Raw genomic sequence first — 22,474 nt, forward strand, 5'->3', positions numbered from 1 at the left:
AAGTGTTGCAACAGGTCTGTCACATGAGAGATAAACACCCACATTTATAAGTGTTGCAACAGGTCTGTCACGTGAGAGATAAAACCCACATTTATTAGTGTTGCAACAGGTCTGTCACGTGAGAGATAAACACCCAGATTTATAAGTGTTGCAACAGATCTGTCACTTGAAAGATAAACACCCAGATTTATATCCTTCACATGAGAGATATACACCCAGATTTATAAGTGTTGCAACAGGTCCTTCACGTGAGAGATAAACACCCAGATTTATATCCTTCACATGAGAGATAAACACACAGATTTATAAGTGTTGCAACAGGTCTGTCACATGAGAGATAAACACACAGATTTATATCCTTCACATGAGAGATAAACACCCAGATTTATAAGTGTTGCAACAGGTCTGTCACATGAGAGATAAACACCCAGATTTATATCCTTCACATGAGAGATAAACACCCAGATTTATAAGTGTTGCAACAGGTCTGTCACATGAGAGATAAACACCCAGATTTATAAGTGTTGCAACAGGTCTGTCACATGAGAGATAAACACCCAGATTTATAAGTGTTGCAACAGGTCTGTCACATGAGAGATAAACACCCACATTTATAAGTGTTGCAACAGGTCTGTCACATGAGAGATAAACACCCACATTTATAAGTGTTGCAACAGGTCTGTCACATGAGAGATAAACACCCACATTTATATCCTTCACATGAGAGATAAACACCCAGATTTATAAGTGTTGTAACAGGTCTGTCACATGAGAGATAAACACCCACATTTATAAGTGTTGCAACAGGTCCTTCACGTGAGACATAAACACCCAGATTCATATACTTCACATGAGAGATAAACACTCATATTTATAAGTATTGCAACAGGTCTGTCACATGAGAGATAAACACCCACATTTATAAGTGTTGCAACAGTTCTGTCACATGAGAGATAAACACCCAGATTTATAAGTTGCAACAGGTCTGTCACGTGAGAGATAAACACCCAGATTTATATCCTTCACATGAGAGATGAAGACCCAGATTTATATCTTTCACATGAGAGATAAACACCCAGATTTATAAGTGTTGCAACAGGTCCTTCACGTGAGAGATAAACACCCACATTTATATCCTTCACATGAGAGATGAAGACCCAGATTTATAAGTGTTGCAACAGTTCTGTCACATGAGAGATAAACACCCACATTTATAAGTGTTGCAACAGGTCTGTCACGTGAGAGATAAAACCCACATTTATTAGTGTTGCAACAGGTCTGTCACGTGAGAGATAAACACCCAGATTTATAAGTGTTGTAACAGGTCTGTCACATGAGAGATAAACACCCACATTTATTAGTGTTGCAATAGGTCTGTCAAGTGAGAGATAAACACCCAGAGTTATAAGTGTTGCAACAGGTCTGTCACATGAGAGATAAACACACAGATTTATATCCTTCACATGAGAGATAAACACCCAGATTTATAAGTGTTGCAACAGGTCTGTCACATGAGAGATAAACACCCAGATTTATAAGTGTTGCAACAGGTCTGTCACGTGAGAGATAAACACCCAGATTTATAAGTGTTGCAACAGGTCTGTCACATGAGAGATAAACACCCACATTTATTAGTGTTGCAACAGGTCTGTCACGTGAGAGATAAACACCCACATTTATAAGTGTTGCAACAGGTCTGTCACATGAGAGATAAACACCCACATTTATATCCTTCACATGAGAGATAAACACCCAGATTTATAAGTGTTGTAACAGGTCTGTCACACGAGAGATAAACACCCACATTTATAAGTGTTGCAACAGGTCCTTCACGTGAGAGATAAACACCCAGATTCATATACTTCACATGAGAGATAAACACTCATATTTATAAGTATTGCAACAGGTCTGTCACATGAGAGATAAACACCCACATTTATAAGTTGCAACAGGTCTGTCACGTGAGAGATAAACACCCAGATTTATATCCTTCACATGAGAGATGAAGACCCAGATTTATATCTTTCACATGAGAGATAAACACCCAGATTTATAAGTGTTGCAACAGGTCCTTCACGTGAGAGATAAACACCCACATTTATATCCTTCACATGAGAGATGAAGACCCAGATTTATAAGTGTTGCAACAGGTCTGTCACATGAGAGATAAACACCCACATTTATAAGTGTTGCAACAGGTCTGTCACGCGAGAGATAAAACCCACATTTATTAGTGTTGCAACAGGTCTGTCACGTGAGAGATAAACACCCAGATTTATAAGTGTTGTAACAGGTCTGTCACATGAGAGATAAACACCCACATTTGTAAGTGTTGCAACAGGTCTGTCACGTGCGAGATAAAACCCACATTTATTAGTGTTGCAACAGGTCTGTCACGTGAGAGATAAACACCCAGATTTATAAGTGTTGCAACAGGTCTGTCACTTGAAAGATAAACACCCAGATTTATATCCTTCACATGAGAGATATACACCCAGATTTATAAGTGTTGCAACAGGTCCTTCACGTGAGAGATAAACACCCAGATTTATATCCTTCACATGAGAGATAAACACACAGATTTATAAGTGTTGCAACAGGTCTGTCACATGAGAGATAAACACCCAGATTTATATCCTTCACATGAGAGATAAACACACAGATTTATAAGTGTTGCAACAGGTCTGTCACATGAGAGATAAACACACAGATTTATATCCTTCACATGAGAGATAAACACCCAGATTTATAAGTGTTGCAACAGGTCTGTCACATGAGAGATAAACACCCAGATTTATAAGTGTTGCAACAGGTCTGTCACATGAGAGATAAACACCCAGATTTATAAGTGTTGCAACAGGTCTGTCACGTGAGAGATAAACACCCACATTTATAAGTGTTGCAACAGGTCTGTCACGTGAGAGATAAACACCCACATTTATAAGTGTTGCAACAGGTCTGTCACGTGAGAGATAAACACCCACATTTATATCCTTCACATGAGAGATAAACACCCAGATTTATAAGTGTTGTAACAGGTCTGTCACATGAGAGATAAACACCCACATTTATAAGTGTTGCAACAGGTCTGTCACATGAGAGATAAACACCCACATTTATTAGTGTTGCAACAGGTCTGTCACGTGAGAGATAAACACCCAGATTTATAAGTGTTGCAACAGGTCTGTCACTTGAAAGATAAACACCCAGATTTATATCCTTCACATGAGAGATATACACCCAGATTTATAAGTGTTGCAACAGGTCCTTCACGTGAGAGATAAACACCCAGATTTATATCCTTCACATGAGAGATAAACACACAGATTTATAAGTGTTGCAACAGGTCTGTCACATGAGAGATAAACACCCACATTTATAAGTGTTGCAACAGGTCTGTCACGTGAGAGATAAAACCCACATTTATTGGTGTTGCAACAGGTCTGTCACGTGAGAGATAAACACCCAGATTTATAAGTGTTGCAACAGATCTGTCACTTGAAAGATAAACACCCAGATTTATATCCTTCACATGAGAGATATACACCCAGATTTATAAGTGTTGCAACAGGTCCTTCACGTGAGAGATAAACACCCAGATTTATATCCTTCACATGAGAGATAAACACACAGATTTATAAGTGTTGCAACAGGTCTGTCACATGAGAGATAAACACACAGATTTATATCCTTCACATGAGAGATAAACACCCAGATTTATAAGTGTTGCAACAGGTCTGTCACATGAGAGATAAACACCCAGATTTATATCCTTCACATGAGAGATAAACACCCAGATTTATAAGTGTTGCAACAGGTCTGTCACATGAGAGATAAACACCCAGATTTATAAGTGTTGCAACAGGTCTGTCACATGAGAGATAAACACCCAGATTTATAAGTGTTGCAACAGGTCTGTCACATGAGAGATAAACACCCACATTTATAAGTGTTGCAACAGGTCTGTCACATGAGAGATAAACACCCACATTTATAAGTGTTGCAACAGGTCTGTCACATGAGAGATAAACACCCATATTTATATCCTTCACATGAGAGATAAACACCCAGATTTATAAGTGTTGTAACAGGTCTGTCACATGAGAGATAAACACCCACATTTATAAGTGTTGCAACAGGTCCTTCACGTGAGACATAAACACCCAGATTCATATACTTCACATGAGAGATAAACACTCATATTTATAAGTATTGCAACAGGTCTGTCACATGAGAGATAAACACCCACATTTATAAGTTGCAACAGGTCTGTCACGTGAGAGATAAACACCCAGATTTATATCCTTCACATGAGAGATGAAGACCCAGATTTATATCTTTCACATGAGAGATAAACACCCAGATTTATAAGTGTTGCAACAGGTCCTTCACGTGAGAGATAAACACCCACATTTATATCCTTCACATGAGAGATGAAGACCCAGATTTATAAGTGTTGCAACAGTTCTGTCACATGAGAGATAAACACCCACATTTATAAGTGTTGCAACAGGTCTGTCACGTGAGAGATAAAACCCACATTTATTAGTGTTGCAACAGGTCTGTCACGTGAGAGATAAACACCCAGATTTATAAGTGTTGTAACAGGTCTGTCACATGAGAGATAAACACCCACATTTATTAGTGTTGCAATAGGTCTGTCAAGTGAGAGATAAACACCCAGAGTTATAAGTGTTGCAACAGGTTTGTCACGTGAGAGATAAACACCCAGATTTATATCCTTCACATGAGAGATAAACACCCAGATTTATAAGTGTTGCAACAGGTCTGTCACGTGAGAGATAAAACCCACATTTATTAGTGTTGCAACAGGTCTGTCACGTGAGAGATAAACACCCAGATTTATAAGTGTTGTAACAGGTCTGTCACATGAGAGATAAACACCCACATTTATTAGTGTTGCAATAGGTCTGTCAAGCGAGAGATAAACACCCAGAGTTATAAGTGTTGCAACAGGTTTGTCACGTGAGAGATAAACACCCAGATTTATATCCTTCACATGAGAGATAAACACCCAGATTTATAAGTGTTGCAACAGGTCTGTCACGTGAGAGATAAAACCCACATTTATTAGTGTTGCAATAGGTCTGTCAAGTGAGAGATAAACACCCAGAGTTATAAGTGTTGCAACAGGTTTGTCACGTGAGAGATAAACACCCAGATTTATATCCTTCACATGAGAGATAAACACCCAGATTTATAAGTGTTGCAACAGGTCTGACACACGAGAGATAAACACCCAGATTTATAAGTGTTGCAACAGGTCTGTCACGTGAGAGATAAACACCCAGATTTATAAGTGTTGCAACAGGTCTGTCACGTGAGAGATAAACACCCAGATTTATAAGTGTTGCAACAGGTCCTTCAGTTTTTGATAGATAAAGTAAACACATCTTATCAAACTTTTAAAGATGTTAGAACAATGAGTGCATATGTCTTCAAAAACCGATTTTCTACCTCGCTTGAAATGATTGATTGATTGATTGATTGTTTGACGTCCATCTCGAGAATTTTTTACTCATCGAGACGTCACCACTGCCAGTGAAGGGCTACAGAATTTAGATCTATGCTCGGCGCTTATGACCTTTGCGAAGGGTGGGGTCTTGATCGTGGCACACCTGCTGTGATACGGGGTCTCAGTTTTTGCGGTCTCATCCGAAGGACCGCCCCATTTAGTCGCCTCTTACGAGAAGCAAGGGGTACTGTGGGCCTATTTTAACCTGTAAGTTTTGAAGTTTTATGATTTTAGTTTGTTTGACATCTCCAGAACCACTGAATTGTCAGGTTAAACACAGCATCTTTGTGGAAAGTTCAATCCAGATGAGGTGTTTGTGCAATCTTCCAAGGGGAGACGGTGAAGAAACAGATCGGGATATGAAAAAAAATTCCTTAAAAACTACTAGATCCGAAAAGCAAAATTCCTTGTGCAATGAAGATTCAACATGACTACAAGAATGTTTTGAAGTAAATCTTGTAAACAGCATATACTGGTAGTTCACATTCAAGTTTGTTCATATCAGGTGTAGGGTGGCGCCACAATAGAACAATTTCAACATACAGGGAATTAATTAAACAAATTCTTTTCAAGGGTGGCAGGGCCACATTAAATCATCGAAATGCAGATGTTCTCAAGTTATGTGGATTCAAACTATTTGTTTATGCACCCACAACTATAGGGGTAGGCTTGCTGATAGCCTTTGAATGGTGAGCGATAGGGCTCTCATATTTTATATGTGCATTTCTTATGACAAGACCTGTTTATGACATTATTTTAACCTTGTGACTTTGATCATGGAGTTTGAACTACTTTAAAGAAAGGATGTTCAATTCAATGTCTCCCGAACTATTAAAAAAATTTAGAGCTTTCATATTTTGTGAAATAGAATAGAATATTTATTCAACCAATTTGGGCCCACAGAGGAGCATTAGGATGCAGATTGACAAAGTCCAAAACCACAGTTCAGCATATGCCAAAGGAATACAATGACAATTGCACTTCATGATGAACAGAGCGCTAGCCATCAAATCTATCAATGCATAAAATACACACAACGCACATATTCATGTAGTACAAGCATGGTAACTATGTTGCAGTAATCAACTTGCATGTTATATATGCACATAACCATATTGCACATGTATGTTGTTTTCTGGTATTGAAATTTACAATTAAATATTGGCATAATAAAACAGTAAACTCAGGATCTTCATTTGACATAATCCATGTAAACAGATCAGTATTTTTAAGCAGTACTAGGTTTGGAAAGGTTTTAAATGTCTTATTCAAAACTTCTCTAGGATTATTATATAGTGGACATTCAAGAAGAAAATGCAATTCATCCTCTGTTGAACTTGAGATACAGTGTTGACAGCTCTTTCACATCTAGGAAGAATTTCATATCTACCATAGTTGTTAATATTTCTTTCATATCTGCCTGTTTCTATCCGTAGACAATGATTACTAAATCTGAATTTAGTGAGAATTACCCGATTTTCTCGAGTTTTTAGATTCAGGTATTTTTCAAAATTGAGCAACCTTTTGTACTCAAAGTATGTACATGTACTTAATTTTCCCAATCCTTTCAAATAACTGGTATGGATATTTCCCCAAAAATTTGAGAAATTGTTACGCAGTTGCTTTTTTTTTTATGTATAATCAAAGATGAAGATAACGAACAATGATCAATCTCATAACTCCTATCAACAATACAAAGTAGATAGTTGGGCAAACACAGACTCCTGGACACACCAGAGGTGGGATCAGGTGTCTAGGAGGAGTAAGCATCCCCTGTTGACCGGTCACACCAGCCGTGAGCCATATATCTTGATCAGGTAAACGGAGTTATCCGTAGTCAAAATCAGTGTGCCAAGAACGACCTAACAATCGGTATGAAACACGTCAGACAGCATTTGACCCAATGAAAGGTTGTATTGACGAACTCGATCGTTATAACGACCATAGAATTTGCGAAATGCTGACTTCAATTGAGACTGTTGAAACCCCTGTACCATCAACTTGTTTGTCAGTAGATTTGCTTCGATTTAAAAACTGACCATACGCAGAACAAGCTCTTGCGTATCGAATCAGTTGAGAGATATAAACACCATATGCAGGTGATAATGGAATATTGCTACATGTACTTAAATATGGTAAGTTGACGACGGAGAAGCTGAAATTATCCCGTTTGTCATACAGTTGAGTTGTCAGTTTGCCGTTGATGTCTACTTTCAATAAAATATCTAGGTATGAAGCAGAAGTGGACGACTCTGTGGTGTCTTTTATTTTGAGCTCACAGGGATATATCGAATCGACATATGAATGAAAGTGATCCTGTGATCCGCTAATTAGATTGAAGCTTAACAATACTCGGTTGATTTATTGATACTCTATGTGAAGTTGATAATGTAAGCTTAACAATACTCTGTTGATTTATTGATACTCTACATGAAGTTGATGATGTAAGTTTAACAATACTCTGTTGATTTATTGATATTCTACATGAAGTTGATAATGTAAGTTTAACAATACTCAGTTGATTTATTGATATTCTACGTGAAGTTGATAATGTAAGCTTAATAATACTCTGTTGATTTATTGATACTCTACGTGAAGTTGATAATGTAAGCTTAATAATACTCTGTTGATTTATTGATACTCTACGTGAAGTTGATGATGTAAGCTTAACAATACTTTGTTGATTTATTGATACTCTACGTGAAGTTGATAATGTAAGCTTAACAATACTCTATTGATTTATTGATATTCTACGTGAAGTTGATGATGTAAGCTTAACAATAGTCTGTTGATTTATTGATACTCTACGTGAAGTTGATGATGTAAGCTTAACAATACTCTGTTGATTCATTGATACTCTACGTGAAGTTGATAATCTAAGCTTAACAATAGTCTGTTGATTTATTGATACTGTCTCTTTATATAAAGTTGATGATGTAAATTTAACAATACTCTATTGATTTATTGATATTCTACATGAAGTTGACAATGTAAGCTTAACAATACTCTGTTGATTTATTGATACTCTATGTGAAGTTGATGATGTAAATTTAACAATACTCTGTTGATTTATTGATACTCTACGTGAAGTTGATGATGTAAGCTTAACAATACTCTATTGATTTATTGATACTCTACGTGAAGTTGATAATGTAAGCTTAACAATACTCTGTTGATTTATTGATACTCTAAGTGAAGTTGATAATGTAAGCTTAACAATAGTCTGTTGATTTATTGATACTCTTTATGTGAATGACAAACATGTCCCTGATGATGAAATTAAAATAATGAAAAAGTATAAAAGCCGCTAGCATGTCACTTCACAAACCTACATAAGCGGATTAAAGAGATATGGACACCATTTGAGCTGAAAAATTTTCAAATTTTATTTTTTTGATTTTCAATGTTTAGAATGCTTAACTAAGGTATTAATAATGATCAGCAAAATATTTTAGTGTCAGTTGTCAAGGTACATGGGAGATACGATGGTCACAAGTCCTTGTTATGTAAACAAGGCTCGTGTCACGTTTTTGTTTACATAGGTTAAATAAACTAGTAATCGAAGTTTCGTTTAAAGCAGATTTTTTCAATTTATAAGTGAATTCCTAACACAATTGAATATTTTCTCGTGTTAAGCATATCTCATTTTGTATTAAACACGCTACATTCTAATAAACAGTCTAATGTAACAAAAACATGACACGAGCCTTGTTTACATAACAAAGAATTCCGAGTGCTGTATCTCACTTATAACTCAAAAACTGATATCCAAACTTTGGTTGACCATTAGATATACTTTAGTTAAGCATTGTAAACAATAAAAATGGAAAAAATAAAATTAAAAAAATTTCAGCTCAAATCGTGTCCATGCCCCTTTAAAGATAAAATACTTGAGTGGATTTTCGAGAATCAAAATCTACACGAGCGGATCAGATCGACTATCCAGGCCTACGTGAGCGGATCAGATCGAATATTCAAAACTGCATGAGGAGATTAGATCGAATACTCAAAACTGTACGAGCGAATTAGATCGAGGATCCAAATTTACATTAACGGATTAAATCGAATAACTACATGAACGGATTAGGGGATCCAAATCTACGTGAGTAGATTATAGGATCTAATTTCAATTAGAGTGTATTTCGTCATCTGATATCTGTACAGATTTCCATGTGTATATTGTTTACTTATACCCAAATTTTCTGTTATCAATATTTCCGAATTTAATGAAAAAGATTAAAAGTGGAATAAGTATTTAATTCAATAGGTATAAAACAAAAGATAGAAAAGGAAAATAATATATAAAAACTTTCTACTCTTTGAAGTAAACGTAGAATATCAAGATTCCTAAGTACTCCATTGACAAACAACATACCAATATAATCATAATCAGATCTTCTCTAACCGTTACGCTGGAGAAGGATCTGACAGCCATGTTGTTGGCCGCAGTCTCGTGAATAATTCAATAGATATTCGACCAATAACAATAGCTTGACAGTGAATCAAGGACCAATCAGTTTTACTGAATCGTATTCGGATTGTAACTTCACAGAAATGGTGTCGATCCGTGAAAACTTTAAACAAATTTCAAATATCAGCGTTAAAGGAATATCAATAAGTTAAGATATTATACATCCATTATCAATCAGATATATTTTATGTGGCGTTCTAACATCGCTCATGGCCGCCACCATCTTCTTCGATTATTCTCCGTGTTCCTCGGTAATTATTGGCATGCGTATGATAAATACCAAGTATGCTCCGATAAAAAGCCGTCATTTGATTGATCAAGTGTGAAAGGTGAAATAGCATGACCTCAAACGCAGTGCCGTCATACCCTTCTTCAGGGTAACGGTTACAGAAGATCTGATTTTAATTAGATTGACAACACAGATGGGCTACACTACAGCAGAAAAAAAGCAAGGCCCAATATTGACAGCGTGGATCTTCACACGGCATTAGTATACATTTTCTAAACAGCATGACCCAATATTCCGAAGCGTGAATCGTAACACGGCATTATTATACATTTTCTAAGACTAAACAATAAAGATTTCCATAATAATGATGCACACAAATTGTCTCCTTATATATATGTACAGAGAATTCCATTACAATTCGATAGATGAAGGTAACATTTAAAGCAAGGGTAAGCTCAATCTTATTAAAATCCGATCCTATGATCCGTTCACATAGATGCTACACAGGTGTACATAACCCTAACCTAGTGTTCTACGTGAGCGGATCATAGGATCTGATTTTCATCAGATTGCGGATAAGTCCTGAATAAAAATCTTAAAATTAAGTCAGCAGGTGGGTGTCTCCTTAAGCATACAAAACAAAAAACAAACAAACAAAAATACAAAACCAGATACCCCTGTCCTGTATTCTTCCTGTAGCCTATAATCGATCACCAACACAATGAAATGAGTGTTTAAAAGTCATGCACTGCACAGTCAAAGAGTACATAACATCAGCATATTACACACAGGCCTTCTGACAGCTAAGAACATATCCTTGATGTGCATATTACACACAGGCCTTCTGACAGCTAAGAACATATCCTTGATGTGCATATTACACACAGGCCTTCTGACGGCTAAGAACATATCCTTGATGTGCATATTACATGTATCATAGGTAGCCACACAACCGGAAAGCCTGTAGCGCTACATGATAACATCGTACTTTGAGTAAAATATTCCGTGATTTCCCCATGTATGTAAATATGTTTATTATCACTTTATAGTATCATTATTTGTGCCCTTCCAGTAAAAATACAGTACAGCGCAGTGGTGGATTTAAGGGACTGTCCCCCCCCCCTAAAATTTTCAAATTTAAGGCAAATTGTGGTATCTTGTTTAGAAAAATGTACTAAAAGATAAAAGAAGCAATAATTTCTTCCACTCCTAGAGAAATGAATGACAAAATCTTTTGATTTCTTGAGTTACTTTATTGGGAGAACTTTTAAATTTTTTCCAAAAACCCTTAAAATTTGCGTCATTCTATTAATTTCGCCTTATTAAAAAATGATTGAAAATAGTACAAATGACTGAATAGGAGACATATTTCAAGCCCTGTAAAATTTGTAAAATCCAGGAGCTTTCGGGGCTCCCACCAGGGCTTTTGCCCTGGACCCACTGGGGGCCTCAAGGGGACCCCAGCCTCATAAAGTGGCGCCCCGTAACTGCAATTCCTGGATCCGCCCCTGTAGTGCTATTACAGATACGCATGTAAGACTTGTACAAGTTCTCACTATGCAAAGTGTTGATAATCATTTTGGACGATAATCTTTTTGGAAAACTTTACCAAATTAAAAAAAAAAATCGTTCACAATATTGAAAATAAGATTATATGCCTAAGGAAGCCATGTCTGTCGTCTTGAATGAACACAAATAGCACCATTCTGATATGTGAACAGTGAACTAATTAATTATTAAGCTTGACAACGCTGAATTAAAAATACATTACAAACATTGAATGTGCATTCTGAGCACAGTCTATATCGGCCTTGTCTTTTCCATATCCTTGGAGCCAAATCTGGAGAAATATCTCAGTTTATGATCAAGGTCAAGATCCTTCACAACACGACGAGCCGTGTCCGTTGCGAGGTTTTTAAAAATGCTGAAAACGAAAAAAAAAAAAGTTGGTGTGTCATGACATGACTTAGAAATAGATGCACGAATATAATGGTACATTGTATATAAGTCAGTCCTGAAACCAAAATTATTTTATTTTACAAAATCAAATATCAATAAACGTTTTTGTTTTATTCATAATCTTTTTTATGAGAGAGAGAGAGAGAGAGAGAGACACACACACACACACACAGAGAGAATTAAGAGAGAGATGGGCAACGTGAGAGAGAGAGAAGAGAGTAGAGAAAGATGGACAAAGTGAAAGAGATGGGCAGTGAGAGAGGGAAGAGAGATTGAAAGAGAGAGAGAGAGAGAGAGAGAGAGAGAGAGAGAGAGAGAGAGAGAGAGAGAGAGAGAGATGGACAGAGCGAGATATAGACAGACAGAGAGAGATGGACAGAGAGAATTAAGAGATAGATGGACAGAGTGAGAGAAAAAGAGTAGAGAAATGGGTAAAATGAGAGAGAGAGAAGAGATGGGCAGAGTGAGAGAGAGAGAAGAAAGATGGGTAGTGTGAGAGAGATATGGGCAGAGTGAAAGAGATGGGCAGAGTGAGAGATGGACAGTGATAAAGAGAAGATGGACAGAGAGACAGATGGATAGATAGAGAGAAATGGGCAGTGCGAGAGAAAGTTGGGCAGAATGAGAGAGATGGGCAGAGTGAGAGAGAAAGATGGGCATAATGAAAATACTGACTCATGCCGCGTGTCCATTGTCGCGTCCTCTAATGGTACATTCCCCGGGGCGTCCGTCGCACGGGCGGGTTCAGATACCTGCCGGCGAATCTTGGGGCCTGAAACAGACGACAATATTGGAAAACCTTGCTGAAACTCACCATGAAGACATCAACATGACCCAATTTATCAAAAGTATCCAAGCTGACAGTAAGAAATACCTAGATAACCTAATACGTCATTTGTCTTGTCTCTTTTGCTATTTCCAGCACAGTATAATTTCCATTTTAATTTTTTATAACAGAGAACAGGTGGTACTTGCATTAAGAGTTTTGACAGTACCTGAAAGTGCGGTGCGTATATTACCTGTCTTTGGCGGACCTGGAGTAGAGGTGGTGGCCATTAAGGAACTGTAAATCAATTACAAGAATCAATCAGCTAAAATATACATCTCATTGTTTTATAAATCGACAAGGCGTGTATCTCAATACGTGTCGTGCGCGCCAACTGATCAACCCAGATACACATCACGCCTCTTTGTTTAAAGCTACCCCCCGAACGCAACATTCATAAAATCTACGGCTCTGAATCTTGTTAAAGCTTTTATCATCTGTGAATAACTAACTCTTTGCCAAATTTTTGTACAAAGTTTGATAATTACATAATACATATTTCGTCTAAATTTGGAGTTATAATCTGATAAGAATGACAATTGATACTAATTAGCGTAAAGGCCAGGTTTCATGGTACACCTGTTGGAAAACAAGATCTGCGTTAATTTGTACAGGAAAGAACTATAAACATCGGCCATCTCTGGACCCGAAATTTAAATTTTCTGCAACTACATGTAAAATTGTTTACCTAAACAAAAAACTTAAGATGTTTATGCCATATAACTAATTTCTTTTTTAGACTATGAATTAGATGAAAAATCGTGAATTTTTCACAATCTAAGTAAAAATTTTCCGAAAGTTCAAACTTTAAACAATTTTATATCACTATGATGTATATCTGCAATATTAAGTCATAAAGTTGAACATACCTTGATTTAATCCAGAATTACGTAAGGTGGTGCACTTTCCGAAATCGAAATTAAGCCCACAAAAACAGAAAAGTTTCTCCTGTTGAGGAAAGAATGCGGGAAATCCACGTTAGTGAAATTGTACATAATAGATACAAGGTTCACTACCAAAAGTTTAATTAGTTTTACTTACCTGACTTACACGCATAGATCTATGTTATCTTTTTTTTTTTTTTTTTTGGTCTCGATTAGGATCAAATTATACCCAGTCTGTCAACCCAATCTTGGTGAATAATCTAGATGTGCATTTCCCCTATACATTACCTCTGAGCTAAGCAATCCCAACCCCCCCCCCCCCTAACGTATTCTTGTATTTATAGTTGGAGTGAATAAAGTCAATGGAACAAAAGATTTCCATTTTTGACAAATTTCAAAGAATAATAACTGGGATTTCACAGGTCTTGACTATGAAAATCAAACATTATCCACACAGAAAAAACGACATTAATTTCATCAATTTTAGATGTTTTCACAATCTCTGGTTTGTTTGTATTATTGAGGTACTAAAATCAATATTAGTATTTTGTAGGGAATTTGTATCGTTGGTAATTGATGCAAAAATTACAATACCTCACCCCCCCCCCGACTGTCATTGTTTTTTATACCCCCGCCTGTCATTGTTTTTATAAACCACCCACCCCCCGGCTGTCATTGTTTTTATACATCCCCACCCCCAATTGTACAGACCAAAATAGACATTAACATTACGTATGTTTCAAATACATGCAGTTAATTTCAATTGCAAAGTCAGTGCTTTGAACGGGAAATGTAAAGATCGAAACTATACCAAAACGTTAGTAAGTGGGAATACATGCACTAAAGATTGAATAAATGATCAGTTTGACTAAAGCCGGCTCTTACTAATTCACTTCTCACATGTAAAAAGGATTGAATATATACCAGTTTGACTATAGCCGGCTCTTATTAATTCACTTCTCACAAGGAATACGTGTAATAGAGATTGAATACATTACATGTACCAGTCTGACTAAAGATTAATTCTGTCAAGGAATCAGTAGGGACGGGCTTTAGTCAGGCTGGGATTTTACTTGCTAGATAATAAACGTACACTGTGTCAGAAAAAGTACAATCTTAATTTGACAATTTCAGGTTGAAGCCTTCTTGAGAAAAACATATTCTTAAGTGAAAAAAAAGCCATAAAATTCAATTTCGGGGGTGGGGGTGGGGGTATATTGTTTGTGGTGGTCATTTCGAATGATTCTAAAACCATTTCCCCCCGAAAAATTGCTTTAAATTTCTGTATTGTGGGGACATCTTGGTCCTGAAAGATACAGTTTAAGCATTCCACAATTTATATAGAAGCTTTCATGAAAGGTTTGTTATTTCTAATACAGAAGTTTTTAAGAAGATTCGTCTTAAAACAGTATATTTTTAATTCACCATTTCTTAATGAAGTTTAGAGTCCCTTTCAGGTAAGGGTACTCTAGCAGTACCAAGTTCAGTTGAATTAATTAATTTTTGAAAAGCTGAAATAGCATGCATTAAATGAGAAACTTAAACCCAGTCACACACAACGTTAAAAGTATTCAAGAACTTTTGATATTAAATAAATGCACATAATGGATCTACGCGTGTATATACGACTAACCTGTACACTTGTTCAGCGCTGTTTGTCGGCTGTCCACGTGACTTTACTAACAGAAGACTATTGACGATATCTCTAAGCAATGATCTGCATTCTGTCAGTATTGTCCAACAGACATCAATCACATACCGCGAACAAAAGTAATATCTGATCCTCCCGTGTAACTCCCAGTTCTGTCAGCAATCACACAAACCGAACAAAATAAGTAATATCTGATTCTCTCTTATAAATCTCAGTAAAGCGGTCATTAAGTTCTGTCAGCAATCACACACCCCGAACAAAATAAGTAATATTTGATCCTCCCGTGTAACTCCCAGTAAAGCGGTCATTAAGTTCTGTCAGCAATCACACAACCCGAACAAAATAAGTAATATCTGATTCTCTCTTATAACTCTCAGTAAAGCGGTCATTAAGTTCCGTCAGCAATCACACAACCCGAACAAAATAAGTAATATCTGATTCTCTCTTATAACTCTCAGTAAAGCGGTCATTAAGTTCCGTCAGCAATCACACAACCCGAACAAAATAAGTAATATCTGATTCTCTCTTATAACTCTCAGTAAAGCGGTCATTAAGTTCCGTCAGCAATCACACAACCCGAACAAAATAAGTAATATCTGATTCTCTCTTATAACTCTCAGTAAAGCGGTCATTAAGTTCCGTCAGCAATCACACAACCCGAACAAAATAAGTAATATCTGATTCTCTCTTATAACTCTCAGTAAAGCGGTCATTAAGTTCCGTCAGCAATCACACAACCCGAACAAAATAAGTAATATCTGATTCTCTCTTATAACTCTCAGTAAAGCGGTCATTAAGTTCCGTCAGCAATCACACAACCCGAACAAAATAAGTAATATCTGATTCTCCCTTATAACTCCCAGTAAAGCGGTCATTAAGTTCTGTCAGTAATCGCACACCCCGAACAAAATAAGTAATATCTGATTCTCCCTTATAACTCCCAGTAAAGCGGTCATTAAGTTCTGTATTAAGTATTATCTAATAGACCGCGAACACAATAAGTAATATCTGATTTGCCCGTGTAACTCTTAGTAAAGCGGTCATTAAATTCCAAATGTACAATGACTCCCAGTGGCGGATTTAAGGGAGGCGCAGCTGGCGCCCCCCCCCCCCCCTAGTTTTTTAAAATTTAAGGTAAATCATAGTCTGTTGTTTAGAAAGAAGTAAACGATAAAAGAAGAAATAATTTCTTCTACTCTCGGAGAAATAAATGCCAAAATCTTTTTAGATAAGGAAAAAATTAATAAAATGACGCAAATTTTAAGGGTTTTTTTTGAAAAAATGTTAGTTCTCCCAATAAAAGTAATTCAATAATAGTAAAAACGACTACAAAAGAGACATATTTCAAGCCCTATAAAATCTATACAATCCATACCCCTTGCCTCCCCCCACTAACCACAATTCTTGGATCCACCCCTGACCCCAATACTAAATATCAAATGTACAATGACTCCATTACTAAATATCATATGTAATTTTTTTTTTTACTTACCGGTAGTCCCATTCCCCTTATTCTATGTTGAAGACATGTGATACGCTGAGTGTGCATATAATTATTCACAAAAAATTGACGTTTTATTACAAATGATCTCCATCACCGATTTAACAAAGAACAAGGTACGATTGTATACACAAAAAGGCCCAAAATTTTTCTCTCTATAAAATGTGTCTGGAATTAACCTTATTCAGTGTTTTAAAAAAGTAAAATATATGCCAGGTATAATATGTCAACAAAATCATAATGATATTCCTAATTGGATAGCATTATGACATCATGTAATAAACGACCTCTCTGAACGAGGACCACATCAGCTCTCTTCCAGATCGCAGGAGTGAAACTTTCTCTCCAGCAATCTAGAAGAGGGCAGATGTGGTCCCCATACCTACAGTAAACCCTGTAACCAACCCTACAAAGGTTGTTAAAACGTGGAACGGAAAACGGAACAGAATTGGAATGATTATTGTTGCTAAGATAACACATTTAAATTCATTCCAAAATGAGGCAAACCTTATATACACATCGGACCCATTCGCTTTAAAATTTGATGCGATACATACATACATGTATTGTGAAAGGTAACAAACATTGATCAATCTCATAACTCTTATAAGCAATACAAAATAGATAGATGGACAAACACAGACCCCTGGACACACCAGAGGTGGGATTAGGTGCCTAGGAGGAGCAAGCATCCCCTGTCGACCGGTCACACCCGCCGTGAGCCCTATATCTTGACCAGGTAAACGGAGTTATCTGTAGTCAAAATCAGTGTGCCAAGAACAGTCTAACAATCGGTATGAAACTAGTCAGACAGCATTTGACTTAATGATTGTTCGTATTGGCAAACTAGATCGTCGTAACGACCATAGAATTTGCGAAATGCTGAATTTAAACGAGACTGTCGAAACACGAGGTGTAGAACTGAATTACGAAAAGCAAATTTGACTTAAGAACGCTATGTTTGCCATTGTTTGGGGAAATTTGTTGAAAACATTTGTTTATCTTTTACAATGTTGTATTAAGTGGGCGCTTTTATTCATTTGATATAGAATTTGAAAATTCACTTTTTTTTCAGTATGATTATTTTTTCTTTATTAATATTTTTCATGGTAAGTTAATGATTATAAAATACATATGCATTAGTATGAAGTATATAAAACGGTGGATTCTGTGGATGACTTCCCACTCTCTCTGTAATTTCTGCTTCCCTTGTTCATGATAAACCTTTCATTTTGCAAAATGCTGACCTCTTCATAATATAATGCATACAATATTTTCCATTCCGCGTTTTAGCACCCCCCTCCTTACAAAACACCTTCGACCAATCTTTTACACCTAGTTATAAGAAAATGTTCAGAAGCTTTCTGTCCAACCGTCAACAGTGAAAAATTAACGATATAAAATCCGAAGGGATAAAAATCAATGAAGGAGGGCCTCAAGGAACACGAGTAGCCCAGAATTATTCATCTATGGCCGACTTCAAACAATCGTGTGTTGATGATACCGCCTTCGCTGAAATGGTGTAAAAGGAGAACTATCCGAGTGACAACATAAGAGCTGACAAGATCATATAGAGTGGTCCAAGAGAAATCAACTCTACACCGATACCTCCAAAACAAAAGTACGCATGATCTCATCTAGCAAGACGCTGGAGATTCCTTGTCCAATCATGGAGGGTGAAGAAATCGAACGAGTAAACAAAACCAAATAACTAGGTGTTACCATTAGCAATAACCTAAAATATGATGCACATGTACCAAGAGGCCCATGCACAGGCACTTGTTTCTGTAAATGACTTATGACCTCTGTATACTGTTGTTATTAGTATACAGAGGTCATAAGTCATTTACAGAAACAAGTGCCTGTGGGCCACCTGGTCCCATATCTAAAGATTTTGATCCCCTACTGTGGCCCCATCCTACCCATGGGGACCATGATTTGAACAAACTTGAATTTGCACAATGTTAGGAAGCTTTCATGTATTGGTCCATCCTTCACCTACTTTTGGACTAAAAATAGGGCAGACAGTTTTCCGGGCTTTTTTTTTTTCATTACGGATACAGATAATATATTTTGTCAAAGGCTTCCTCACAGAGGAATACAAGTTCAGTTTGCATTTGAACAGCTGGATTGGTCCATCCTTGAGCTACTTTTGGACTTAAAATAGGTCAAAGTTTTCCGGCCTCTTTTTCATAACGGAAACAGATATTGCCCTGAAATTTAGTAAAAGGCTTCCTCTCGGATGAAGACAGGTGCAGTGAACATTTCAGCTGGATTGGCGCACTACCGAACTTTAGGGGTAGATGTAGGTCAGTTTTCCAGATTTTTTTTGGTATGGTCAGTTATTGCTCTGAAATTTAGTCAACAACCTCTCTTTCAGAGAAATACATAATCAGTTCACATTTCCACTTAATTGGTGCACCATGACCTACTTTAGGGCTAAAAGTGGACCAAATGGTTTCCTGGACTTTTTTATCATCATAGATAGATATTGCATCGACATTTTGTTACCTCACTCTAAGAGAAATACATAATCAGTTCACATGTCAGATGGATTGGTGCACCATGACCCACTTTAAGGCTTTCCTATTCCGAATGTGTGTTGTATTAATTCAGAGTGCACAATATGCTCCCAGGTTGAATTTCACTGTTCGACGGGCGTACATTGTACCGTTTGCGGTACTCTTGTTGGAATTATCTCCCCCTGAAGGGAGCAAGCCCATTTTAAACAAACTTGAAACCCTTTCACCTAACGATGATTAGTATCAAGTTTGATTGAAATTAATCAATTGGCTCTGGAGAAGATGTTTAAAAAAATTTCACGTGCATTTTCACCATATCTCCCCATGGAGATGGGTGGTTCAGGTGAGCTAAAAATTTCTTGATTCAAAGGAAGGGGGAAATTCTTAAACTATGTTACCTGCTGAACTCTACCTCTCAAGATGTGTGTGTTGGGGATGGGGTTTCGAGTAGAACAGCAATTTTGTAGCTGGAGTTATTTCTGTGTGAAAGGATGCTTTACAAATTTTTTTTTATGCATATGTTATCCATGCATTTCTTTCAGAAAGCACTCAAACTTCAGGTCATTTCAGTGATATCATCCTTACTTCAATCACAATTAAATCAAGTATTTGTGTGGCAATATCGATCTGTCACAATTTCACCACTTGAATATAATGTCATGTTTTAAAATTTCTTGACCAAATGCATTATTTCAGAGACATAAAAACATTTCTGTTTGCTGGACAAACTTCCTCTGGTACATCAAACCATAGTAAACAAACCACACATTTATGTTTGATGTAGCATAGTTTTAATAAATAAATAATCTCTGCTGTCAAAATAACTGACAATATATTGTCAAATATCACACCAGCAGGGCAGATCGAACACATATAACATTCTGGAACACTACCAATCAGCTTCTCATAGCTAACTCTCTGGAAATGATAATGTAGTTATTGGTATCTCTATAAGCTAACTCTCTGGAAATGATAATGTAGTTATTGGAGATGATTGTTTTCTTTAGGAGCCACACATCAGACAGTCATCTTTGTTTTTCAGAGAGCACACCATGGCTGCCATGTTTGTTGTGGCTTTCTCTATATCTTGTTCTGCTGCTGATTTTCCTGTGGGCTGTTTCAGCTTTGTCTTGTCTACAGTGAACTGAATAGCGGAAGCTGCAGGCTTTGTTCTCAAATAGTACATGCCCGTCTTCAGTCCCTGAAGTGATACAAATTTACTTTAATATGCATTTTCTATTCAAGCATCTGTTAATAAGCATATGTATTCGGATTTCAAGAAGATTAAAGCATGGCCGACTTCTTTTCCAAATACAAAATGATTATCAGAGATATATTTTTTCATTCTAAATGGATAGTTCAGTGGATTAACGCATGTTCATCTGTAGATCGTGAGTCTCAGAGGGGTACTACAAGTGACCGTTTATTAAAACTGGATTTCTTTTCCATTGAAAATGGTCAATCTAGCTTCCGACATGAATTCAAATAATTCTGAAGTAGTTTGGATAATAAAACAAGACATGATTATAATCTGCCGATTATGAAGTCTCCCAAATGAAGTATTGGCTGTATAAAAGTGGCTTTTTCTGAGTACTACTACTTTCCTCCCTTGACAAAGTCCATGCCAATTTTAACCTCATTTAAAAAATCTAGATCACGAAGACTTTTGATTTTGAAATTTTTCAAAATATCCCTATTTTCCTTCAGTAAAACTGGTGTCACTTTACCTTGCCCCTAGTTTGTAGGTCCCAACATCCTCTCATCATTTTTGATAATCTTATGTCTCTACAAGTCCTGGTTCTAAAGATATTCAAGTTTTTATAATCAAGGTCAAAGTCACTAGGGATACTAGATAGTAGTTCAATACACCCTTTTATCATTTATGAAGATTCAATGTCTATCAGTCCTAGTTCGAAAGTTATACCAGACTTATGTTTAAGGTCAGAGGTCAAGGTTACTGGAGTTACTTGACATCGATACCAATTCCTAACCCATTATCCTTTTACTATTTCTGAAGATTCCATCTTTTTATCAGTCCTAGTCCTTAATACCAAGTTTATGATCTAAGGTCAGAGTTCAAGGTCACTGGAGTCACTTGACCTTAATACTAGTTTGTAGATCTTATCATTAGTATGTCTCTATCAATATCCAGTTCTAAAATTATATCAGCATATGTTCAAGGTCAGGTAACTTGAATCACTTGACCTTGATACCAGTTTGTATATCTCATCATCCTTTCATCATTTTTGAAGAACCCATGTCACTATCAGGCCTGGTTCTTAATCTATACTAATTTTATGGTCTAAGGTCAGAGGTCAAGGTCACATGTTGTTGATACTAGTTTGTAGGTCCTGTCATCCTCTTGCTCAAGATTCCATGTTGCTAATAGTCCCAGTTTTAAAGTTATAACAGTTTTTATGTTCATGGTCAGAGGTCAACTCACTGGAGTCACTTGACCCTGATACTAATTTGTCAGCCCTGTCATTCTCTTTTCATTTCTGAAGACCCCAGGACTTTATCTATCATATTTGTCAAGCTATATCTGTTGAACTTTGGAATTGATTTTCCCCCAAAGAGTTCTGTTAAACTCCCCACAAAATGAACCCTAACCCCTTCAATCTGAAAACAAAAACATTTCTGCACATCTAGATACAATGGCCTATCATATCCTTGAATATCTAATACTTTCATCAACTGGTTACAGAAAATGACAGTTTTAGGCACGAGAAAAAAGCAGAAGAAGCGGAAGAATAAGAACCGAGCAAAAACAATCAGTTTCCAAACTTTGTTTGGGAGACTTAATAACATGGCACATCTAAAACCATTGTACATCATTTATTGGTCTCTACGTAAAAACTTTTGACTTAAAATATTCCATTTCCCCTTTCCTACCCA

The 22,474-nt window shown here is 36.7% G+C and overlaps 1 protein-coding gene and 1 long non-coding RNA gene across 3 annotated transcripts in view; both read right to left on the bottom strand.

Moving 5' to 3' along the window:
- Positions 1-9,772: 9,772 nt before the first annotated feature.
- Positions 9,773-16,307, bottom strand: LOC125681697 (uncharacterized). Of its 2 annotated transcripts, none has more exons than XR_007372296.2 (5): positions 15,539-16,307; positions 13,891-13,969; positions 13,215-13,258; positions 12,871-12,967; positions 9,773-12,160 (listed from the first exon to the last, which is right to left on the bottom strand). It is a non-coding gene; the product is annotated as an uncharacterized LOC125681697 (long non-coding RNA). The 2 variants fall into 2 exon arrangements; XR_007372297.2 differs by lacking the exon at positions 15,539-16,307 and adding an exon at positions 14,063-14,082.
- Positions 16,308-20,353: 4,046 nt separating this feature from the next.
- The window catches only part of LOC125681065 (ribonucleoside-diphosphate reductase large subunit-like), a 29,711-nt gene continuing 27,590 nt past the window's right edge, over positions 20,354-22,474 (bottom strand). Inside the window, exon 17 of the mRNA XM_048920972.2 lies at positions 20,354-20,780. Within this exon, the coding sequence (XP_048776929.1) occupies positions 20,583-20,780 (198 nt within the window). The 3' untranslated portion in view covers positions 20,354-20,582. The remainder of the gene's footprint in view (positions 20,781-22,474) is intronic.

Source organism: Ostrea edulis, chromosome 2, assembly GCF_947568905.1.
Source record: "Ostrea edulis chromosome 2, xbOstEdul1.1, whole genome shotgun sequence".
Classification (NCBI taxonomy): Eukaryota; Metazoa; Mollusca; class Bivalvia; order Ostreida; family Ostreidae; genus Ostrea; species Ostrea edulis.